Source organism: Chrysochloris asiatica, unplaced genomic scaffold (assembly GCF_000296735.1).
Source record: "Chrysochloris asiatica unplaced genomic scaffold, ChrAsi1.0 scaffold00120, whole genome shotgun sequence".
In the NCBI taxonomy this organism is placed as follows: Eukaryota; Metazoa; Chordata; class Mammalia; order Afrosoricida; family Chrysochloridae; genus Chrysochloris; species Chrysochloris asiatica.
In genome coordinates this window covers 5,608,159-5,618,955 of record NW_006408638.1, presented here as the reverse complement: position 1 = coordinate 5,618,955, position 10,797 = coordinate 5,608,159, and the positions used below count along the sequence as shown (strand labels likewise).

Here is a 10,797-nt window from a genome sequence, read left to right as displayed (position 1 = left end):
TAGAGAGTATGTTCCTTCCCTTAGCAGATATAGAATAAAGTATCCAAGTTTGATTCCTAAAGATACGTGATCTCATACTTATTACTAAATCATACGTTATTACTAATTATTATACATATCTGAATTTATTAATTGAGTCCTGGCATAGCACTGTAGAATAAGCATTGGACTGTTAGTCACAAAGTCGACCGTTGAAACCCATGAGCCACTCCTCTGACACCCAATATAGGGTTGCTTCTGACACCCAATACAGGGTTGCTATGAGTTGGAATCGACTCAATGGCTTTTAACAACAACAGTTTATTAATGAGCATTAACTAGCTGGTTAATCTTTAATTCATTATTTCTTACTTCAAAACGCAACAGGATACAATTAAAGGCCTTTTACAATGCACAAATATGTACAATACTAATAAGGAATTCAAAAGCTGCAATTGACTAGACAACAGATTGAACACATATACAGTCTTCATTAATTTTTCTTTGTATTGTGACATCATCTTATTCTTTCACCAACCTTTTTATTGTTTTCCATTCTAAGGTAATGTAACTGACTTTAGCTCAAGTCCAACAAGAGAAACTGATCCTCTTGGGAAGCCCAGATTCACAGGTATGTATAAACTGGCTCCAAATCTCATCTTTGACAGAGCTAACTTCAGTGGGTAGATAGCTATTGCTATATAACAAAAACAGCAAACTCTTAGTAGCCAAAAATAATGTCCAAATTCATAGCACAGTATAGAAGACCCTGCATGATCTGCCTGCCCTGCTCTTCCGCACTTAGTTCTCACTGTCCCACCCATGGAAGGACTTGTTAGCCAAGGGACAGCTAATCTAGAATGTACTTGATGAGGTGGTTCTGCTTCAAGCACTGTGAATAGCTGGGCCTCTGGTGAGTTGGGCTCAGGTGTGCTCCACATATGTTCATTCTGGAGCTCAAGATGAAAAATCAACAATAACTCAGGAGAAGCTGCTGCCAGGTCAAGAGAGATGTAAAAGAGGGGCATCCAAACACACAACCACACTGCAAGCTCCTTGTGTCACAATATTCACAGTCTCATAGTCAAATCCAAAATCCAGTATTGGGGAAGTATATTCCTTCCATGGCTATAATTTGAATAATATCTACCATACTACAGTGTTGTTGTTAAGTGCCATCGAGTCGATTCCAACCCATAGCGACCCTGTATAGGGTTTCCAAGGAGCAGCTGGTGAGCTTGAACCACCGACCTTGCAATTCAAGCGGTTTTGCTGTCTGACACATTAGCCCACAGCACCACACCACATTAGGGAGACATAATATGACATTGAGTCAGTAGTCCCCTTTGTGCCTTTTTTTTTTTTTTTTAAATAAACTTTACATTTGAAAAACATTAACATATGTATGATGGTGGTGGTGGTTATGTGTTGTGGAGGTTGACTCATAGCAACCCTGAATAGGGTTTCCAAGGCTGTAAATTGTTACAGGAGTAGAAAACTTAATCTTTCTCCCACAGAAACGCTGGTAGTTTTGAAGTGCTCACTGTGAAATTAGCAGCCCAACTTGTAACCACTACACTATCAGAGCTCCTAACATGGGTATGTTGTTGTTGTTGTGATGTGCCATGGAGTTGGTTCCGACTCATAGCGACCCTGTACAGGGTTTCCGAGGCTGTAAATCTTGACAGGAGCAGAAAGCCTCAACTTTCTTCCGTAGAACAGCTGGTAGTTTTGAACTGTTGACCCTGAGGTTGGCAGCCTGATTCGTAACCACTACGCTACCAGAGCTCCTTAACATGGGTATAGATAGAGCCAAAAAAAACATCATCACCATCAGGATAATGAGCACTTCAATCACCTCTAAAAGTTTCGTCATGTACTTGCACTCTCTGTTACTCCCCTGCGCCTGCCATACACACACACAATTCCCACCCTCAGTGCCTAAGTAATCACAAATCTGCTAAACAATTGATTAGTTTGTTTTTATATAAAAGAATATAAATTTTAGAATTTTCTATAAATGAAAACATACAGTATGAGCTCTCTTTTTGTCTCTTTCACTCACCATCTGTGTGATGGAGATTATTTAGAATTCATCCATGTTACTGCCTTTTTCGTTAGTCCATATCTTTTTATTGCCAACTAATATTCCATTGTGTTAATATACATTATTTTGTTCATTCATTAACCTGCCCAAGACATTTGAATTGTTTGTACCTTTTTACTACTACCAGTAAAGCTGCTATGGACATTCATGCACAAGTCTTTATTACATAGACGTATGTGTTTATCCCTTTTGGATAAATACTTAAGAGGTGAAGCTTATATCATATACAGGTGTATATTTAATATTTTAAGAAACTGCCAAACTATTTTTCAAAGTGAATACCTTCCTATCAGTGATATATGAGAGTTAATTTCTCAACATTCTTACCAACAATATATAGGGTCATTCTTTTTTGTTTTAGTACTTTTAGTAAGTGTGGAGAAGTAGTTCAGCATGGTTTTAACTTGCATCTCCTTAAGAACATCTTTTCATGCACTTACTTGCCATCCATGTATCTTTTTTGGTGAAATACTTGTTCACATTTTTAGTTTGTCTCATTTTATTGGGTTGTTTGTTTACTTATTATTGACTTTTGAGACTGTTTTTCTGGGTACAAGTTCTTTTTCAGATACATGATTTTACAAATATTATCTCTTAGTGTGTGACCTCACTGAGGCAAGATCAACAGCAAGGGTGACATAATGTGAGATTATAAAATAGAGATTAAATTATTGTGCATACTGTCTTCATGTGATATTACCAAATGTCTATATCTTACTCTGTAAAACTGTACAGTGATGACTCCATTTTCTGCACATGACCTTTCCAGTCTCTAGATGATGTGCGGTCAGACAGCTGCTCATCTCTTTCTTTAGCACTTCTGGGCCCCTGCTCACTCAAACTATGCTCAGTGGGCTCTAGTTACTTCTGGATATGAGTCCTGGTATAGTGCTGTAGAATAAACACTGTAATGATAACCACAGAGTCAGCAGTTCAAACCCACCAGCTCTTCTCAGAAACACTACAATGGGTCACAATAGGTTGGAACCAACTTTGGGGCACCCAATAAAACAACAAAACTTAATGTAAAAAGTAAATCAACAACAGTTTCTATATCATTGATCTCAGAGACAGGAATTTGAATTTTCACAGGTCTGATTCATTCACACCACTTCTTTTCTCCATCTACCTGTCAAATGAGACCAGATTCCTTCAAATGTGTATTTATATTTATAAGCTCACCTTCTTCCAAAATGCTAAACCTCAGAGTTCTCTCTTTTAGGTCCACACGTACGATACATCCCAAAGCCTGACAGCCAACCATGTTCCATCACCGACTCCATCAAGTTGTTCCCCAAAGAGGAGGCTACAGAGGGACCTGCCATAGCCCCACCACAGAACCCTCCCACCAACCTCACTGTGGTCACCGTAGAGGGCTGCCCTTCATTTGTCATCTTAGACTGGGAAAAGCCATTAAATGACACTGTCACTGGTAAGATCTTGGCACAAGGATTGTTACTAAGATGGGAAGCTTTGATAATGTAATGAGCTGAAAGTGTGGTACCTTGGATCAAACTCTGACCTATGCAGCATGTTTGAGGAAGAGCAAGTTCTAGCAGACTACTGTTGTCCACAGGGTGTATTATCACAAGAATCATGTAATGGTGAGGGAGGTTGCTCTTTGTCCTTGTTACGGTCTTCCTCTCTTAAAGTTACATTCTTTGCATGTCTTCTCAGATTTCTTTTTCACAACATATTCATTATGAAGAGAATTACAAAAATCATGTTAGCGATTTTGCCACTGCTAATATTGGTTCATTTTCCTGAGTGAGAATGGTTACACAACTCAAAGACTGTAGTCTATGTCAGTAAATGATACATGTAGAAAAGTTGAATTGGTATTTGTTTTGCTGTGCATATTCTCAACAACAAAATAAAAATAAATAATTAAAAAATACATTCTACCAAATTCCAGATTGATGTAATATTTTCAAGTAGATAAAGGCTATTTTAGTCTTTTAGGAAAGAATTTTAAAATATCTATTTTTGCTCAATTTTCTGCTCATCTCAGGAAATTTTTATTCTGTCATCCCCTACTCATTCCTCTAAAAGTGATTATCAAAAATAAGAAGCTCTGAATCATTACTTGAATATGGGATAAGGGAATATGCTATAAGGGAATTTGATTTTTTTCTCTCTACAGTGGACAGAATAGTCAAACAAGAAAAAAAAAAAAAAATAGAAAAACCAACCCTGTTGCTATCAAGCCAATTCTGGCTTATGACAACCTCATGTATTACAGAGTTTCTGCTCCATTGGGTCTTCCTGGATCATAATCTCTAAAGAAAGTAGATCACCAGACTTTCCTTTTATGGTACCACTGAGTAGATTTGAACCACCAACGTTTAAGCCAAAAGTCAAGGACCTATCATTTGTGCCACCCAAATGGAGGAGGAAAAAAGGCAAACAACCTCAATGACCAATAGAACATAGCAAGTAGCATAAGAACATGAGGTCCTTGGTGCCCAGGTCCCTGCCACATTCCTGATGTGGGTAAATGGGAATAGAGGGGCCAGCTAAGAGGATGTCAGGAAGACTAGACCAGTATAATACACTGGCTAGCAAGAGGGTGAGATTCTGGGTCTGCCCAAAACTTTTCTCCTCTGAGTTGACTTTTGGTGAATCCTTCATTTAGTTAACAGATACACACACATCTAATGAATACATTCTAATTCATTGCTTCTACATGTTTCTTCTATGCTAAAGTGGAAGTAGGTACACCTGAGCAACTGGCCATAGCCTAAGTCTTTGGACAACTGAAAGTTGTTAGTTATTCTTTGTTGCTGTGTGATATGCCAAGAGCATGACAACATAGATTAAATTATAGACCAACTGTTGTCAAGATGTGCAAGTTTGGGTAGATGTTATCCCCTTTGAGCCTTAGTTACCTAAGACTTTGTCTCATTGTTATCAATTAGTTGTGATGATAAAATTGCATACATAATTTGAGTGTGCAGTGTAGATTAGAAACTTAAATTATTGTTTTTCACTCATACAAATAGTTGTTGTTAAGTAGGAGTGACATAAAAAGTATTACCATTCTTATTTTAGTGCTGCATTACCCAGACAAAGATGCTCCAATCTTAATGCAATTTCCTGTTAAGTGAATTACCTCACTTGTTGTTGTTGTTAAGTGCCATTGAGTCGGTTCCAACCCATAGACAACAACAAAAATCCTCTGGGGAAAAATGACCAGATGTTCAATGCTACTTCTTTTGGGATCTCTTTATGTCTTTACTGTTAGTGAAATTAACAGTATGAAAAAAAAAAAAAAACCTATACATTATTCTTTATAACTTTTAATTGTGAATTAGGTGAAAGTTTATAGAGAAAATCGTCAGTTTTACATTCAACAAATGATAGAGTTTGTTTCATCGCAATGATTGCACTCGCCTCCGTGTAACAACAGCTATCTGACTTATCAAACAAAATCATAGGTTACCAGCATCCAAAGCAACTGTAGTAGCATATTCTGTCTTCACTGATTCCAGGCTTTAACCTGGTCCAGTAAAGCCAAAGCAGAAATAATCAATGAGCAGCTGTCAAAAGGTTTGGGAGACCTTTCTCAACTGCTGACCATTCCTATCTGAATCTTGCCAATCTATTGGATCAATGTATGTCTAGAATTTCAATCTAAGTTGCTTTTTTTCAAAAAAAAATTGACTTTAATATGCCATTAGCTTCAGGAGCAATCGAATCAATCAGAATAGAAAAACAAATATCTGTTGGGTTTTTCACTTTACAGAATATGAAGTTATATCCAGAGAAAATGGGACCTTCAGTGGGAAGAACAAGTCCATTCAAATTACAAATCAAACCTTCTCCACTGTGGAAAATCTAAAACCAGACACAAGGTAAGCCATCATGCTACTTACTATAGGCGAATGTTGAGAATGCAAAAGTCATTGCCACAATCAAGGATGAAATTAGATTACCCTCTCTGTTATTAGGGAGGTTCTTACAGAATTTCATTCTTTGGCTTTATGTACACACACTAGACACCTCTGAAGTCACATTTTGATGCCCAGCAAATATACAGGATATTGGTGTAATCTGAAGCACTATCAAAATAGCAAGTTAACAGTAGAAACCAAACCACTTTCCATCTAGTTGACTCTAACTCATGATGGCCCTATGTGTGTCAGAATAGAACTGTGTCCCAAAGAATCCTCAGTGGCTGATTTTTCATAAGTAGATCACGAGGCCTTTCTCTTGATGCACCTGTATGTGACCTGGGACCTCCAACTTTCCAGTTAGCAGCTGAATGTGTTGTATCACCCAGGAATTGTAATTAACAATATAGCATAAAAATATAGAAGTCCATTTGTATTAGTTATCTAGGACTGCCATAACAAAGTGGGTAGCTTTAAAAAACAGAAAATTATTGCCTCACTGTTCTGGAGGCTGGTAGTCTGAATTCAGGATGCTGACAGAATCTGTTGAAGGTTCTATAGTAAGATCCTTTCTTGTCTCTCTCAGCTTCTGGTAGCCCAACATTCCTTTTGCTTGTAAATGCATCTTTCCATAGTAGTCCTCTGTCTTTCTATATTTCTTCTCTTTTATGAGGACAGTATGCTCAACGTAAAGAAAACAAAAATCCTCACCACTGGACCAATAAACAACATTCTTATCAATGGAAAAAAGATTAAAGTTGTCAAGGACTTCATTCTTCTTGGATCAACTATCAACGCTCATGGAAGTAGCAGTCAAGAACTCAAACGACGTATTGCATTAGGCAAATCTGCTACAGAAGATCTTCTTAAAGTGTTGAAGAGCAAAGGTATCAGCTTAAGGACTAAGGTGTGCCTGACCCAAACCATGGTATTTTCAGTAACCTCATATGCATGCAAAAGCTGGACAGTGAATAAGGAAGAGCGTAGAAGAATTGATGCTTTTGAGTTATGGTGTTGGAGGAGAATAGTGAAAGTGCCATGGGCTGCTAAAAGAACCAATAGATCCATTTGGAAGAAGTGCAGCCAGTGTGCTCCTTGGAGGCCAAGATGGCCAAACTTCTTCTCTCATACTTTGGATATATTGTCAGGAGGGACCAGTCACTGGAGAAGGATATCATGTTTGGTAAGGTTGAGGGTCAGAGAAAGAGAGGAAGAACCCCAATGAGATGGAATGGCCAAGTGGCAGCATCGATGGACTCAAGCTTGGCAACAGTAGTGAGGTTGGCCCAGGATTGGGCAGTGTTTCGTTCTGCTGTGCATAGGTGGCTAAGAGTCGATACTGACTCGATGACACTTAACCACAACAACAACATGCTCAGATCAGATTAGGACACAGGCTTTTCCTATATAACCTCATGTTAACTAAGAACATCTTCAAAGACTCTGTTGCCAAATAAGGTCACCTATAGGGGTGAGGATTTCAACAAATCTTTTGAGAAGACATAATTCAGTCCATAATACCACTGGTATTAGATATTTATATTAAATGCCAAAATTTAGAGAAGGAAAAGTCCTTCTTTAGAGTTTTCTAAAAGTGCTTGGATCAGAGAGAGGCAACTAGAATGCGCATGATGTAAACTAGATTTGGAACACAGAAGAATTAGACTGGCAAGCTGGAAAAGGAAGGGCAAAAAAAGAAAACCCTTGTGATGTGTAGGTGAAAGCTAATTCTTAAAACACTGCTGACCAGTCCCAGGTACCACATTTCTTTGCTTTGGGACCTTTTATAGATAGAATGTTAGAAGCAATGGTGGCAAGACTTCATGTCATGTTTCTTGGAAATGTTATCAGTAGGGACAATCCTGAAGAAGAATATCATGATTGATAAAGTAGAGGGTCAGCAAAATAGAAACCCCCTCATTGAGATGCATTAAAGAGTGATTGCAGTTATAGGTTCAAAGATAGCACTGATTATGGGATTGTCACAAGACCAGTAGCATTTTGTTCTATTATACATGCGATATCTGTGAGTTGTCAAAGACTAAACAACAACAGATAAAATGAGAAAAGAGTTTTGACAACAGAGTTATGTATCTTTAGCCTGATTCTATAATAGGTTTCCTTAGCATCACTTACTATACATTAATACCAGGTTTGTTCTTATTACTATATCGTTTTGTGATTCTTTCTTAAGATCTAAAACCTCAACATTTTACCAATTCATTGTATTATTGAAAGAAAAATAAAGGCCTTAGATATTTTCAAAAATGCTAAAGGGAAGATCCAAGAAGAGGACTTTTTTTCTTTTTTTAATTTCACCATAATCATCATCAATCCATATTAATTTAATTGAGTTTGGCTGGTATTGAATGTGACATCACAAGGAGCCTAGTTTGGCTCTATTGTAAAGAGAAAAGGACACATCTAATTCATTACAATGACAATGGTTTGCTAGGTGTATAAACCTTCATCTTATACTGGTAACTAATACTTTTTTCACTATTTATTTTTCTAGAAGGTTCTCTGTTTTGAGCTGTAACATGGAAAAAATTGCAGGTGTTAACTTTTGTAAAGGATGTAAATTAGCCAAAATAAGCATATAATTTAATAAAAGCCTATCTGATGACCTTGGTTCTATTTCCATAGTAAGATTGATAGGGAGCAAACCTAGTTTTACCATAAGATATTTTTAGAAAAGGTCATTTCTTCTGGATTTTTTTAAATAAGTGGATTTGAATCAGAGCTTCAAACTGTTTCAAACCAGTTCAATTACTGCCAACAAAGTGAGACTGGAACAGACCTGAGTTTTTTTAAAAATTTCTGTGATCAGGATCAATAACGAGAATGTGAAAAATTACAGATTGATACCCTAGAATTAGAGACACAGAATAAGTCTAGGGAGCACTTTCAGGAGTTTAGTGTGAGCAATTAGATTATTGATAGGACTGTGGAGAGGAACACATTCTAAGTGGCTCTGGTGGCAGCCATTTTTGAGCAGGGCACTGCTGCTTCCCACTGCTCAAAATCCAGCAGTCCAGAGGTTTGGTTGCTATGCAACATGAACAGTGCCCTCGTTTTGTAAGAGGGCTTCAGCCTGTAATTTCTGCTGGATTATCTTTCAGGTTCACTCAAATCTTGAAAATTTGCATCTGTTACAGCTTTGCTTCTTTGGCCATGACTAAACTGGGAAAAAAGTGATTCAAAATCCTGATTTGGACTTACAGAACTTGGATAGTTTTTCCTTTTAATTTCCTGCTTTTTAGTCCACTTAATAAAAGTGGGCTGTGTAGTAATACTGTCTTTGAAAGAAAGACATCCAGTTTCTAAATGTTCCTTGTGTTCCTTTTCTAAATTATGCTGCCCTCCAAGCTTCTCATCATATACCGATTTGCTCATGGCCAGGATGCAGAACACATTCTGGTTATATTCTAAAACAATTTGTTTGTAAATATTTTGCATTTCTATCCAACTAGCATTTTTTAAGTGCCAACTGTGCACCCAATGTTGTGGTTAGTGTTGTGGCTACAAGTATGGATAAACTTGGTGCCTGCCCTTGAAGAGCTTGAGTATAGCAGGATAGGTGAGATTGGATTATTGGTAAGACTGGATTCTTCCAAACGAAGTGGTAAGAGCTCTGGTAGAAGTGTGCACAAGTTGCCGTGGGATCCCAGAGGAGGCTGCATCTAGCAGAGTCTGGGAAATTGGGGATAATTTCCAGAAGAAGATGATGCCTGCTTTGAAGCTTAAGAATGAGTAGGAAGGAGCCAGCCAGGTGATGGTGGTAGTGAAGGGAGTGACAGAAGAGCACGTGTGCTCAAAAGCCTGACATGACCTGCCTGTGTGCAGTGAATGAAACACTGTTTTTACCAATCTGAATGATGAAAACCCATTAGAGGTCGAGGAATAAAGAGTCTTGGCAGCCAGGCTGCAAAGGGCCTTTATCTGCCAAATCAGGAAACTCAGCTAGGAGATATTGAGCCCTGAATGGTGGTAATAGGAGTGTGTCTTACTTAGACTTTCGTTTTAATTGGAACAATTACTTTTGATCCTGTTGTTTTAAGTGCCATTGAGTTGTTTCCAACTCATTACAACACTGTATAGGGTTTCCATGGAGCAGCTGGTGCATTTGAACCTTGTGGTTTGTAGTCCAAGCATATACTACAGTGCCACACCAGGACTACTTACAATGAGTAACAAGTTGCTGAATCTGGAATACATCTTAAAACAAAACAAAACAAAAAAACCTTTTTGTCAATCTCTTGACAAAGGTGCTATTTTTGGCATCTGATCTAATTGGGTAAAGTAGGTGGATTAAAAAAAAGTATCCTTGGCTTGAGGAGCCATCAGATCATGGGGTTCACACTTTCTATTTGCAATTGTCTTAGGACTCATGCTAATTGGTTCTGGAGTTTGCTTCTGATTGAAAGACAGCCATGGGCCTCTTCACCTTCAAGCTAATGTTCACTTATATGATTTAACCAGAATTATATTGCAAGTCTTTTACTGATTTGGTGATAGTTTAAACGTCGCAAATCAGCAGTTTAGAGTAAAAATATTTTCACATTGGGAGTGGGGAGATGGATATAATACACAGAAATGTTAAGATGTTCTGCTGAAGATTGTTCGGTCCACAATATGTGAAACTTGGTTGTGATCAAGTTCTTCAGTAGACCGTAGCCTCAATAAGCCTGTGAATGTGTTTCACTTATGTGTTCACAGAGATAAACATTGGACTGCTAACCACAAAGTCAGTGGTTCAAACCTACCAGCCCCTCCTTGGAAACCCTATACAGGGTCACGCTGAGCCACATCTGACAC

General features: G+C 38.0%; 1 protein-coding gene across 1 annotated transcript in view; it reads left to right on the top strand.

Moving 5' to 3' along the window:
- ABI3BP (ABI family, member 3 (NESH) binding protein) overlaps positions 1–10,797 on the top strand; it is a 317,931-nt gene that overhangs the window by 285,250 nt on the left and 21,884 nt on the right. Inside the window, exons 28-30 of the mRNA XM_006868650.1 lie at positions 542–610; positions 3,309–3,518; positions 5,832–5,940. Coding sequence (XP_006868712.1) covers positions 542–610; positions 3,309–3,518; positions 5,832–5,940 — 388 coding nt within the window. The remainder of the gene's footprint in view (positions 1–541; positions 611–3,308; positions 3,519–5,831; positions 5,941–10,797) is intronic.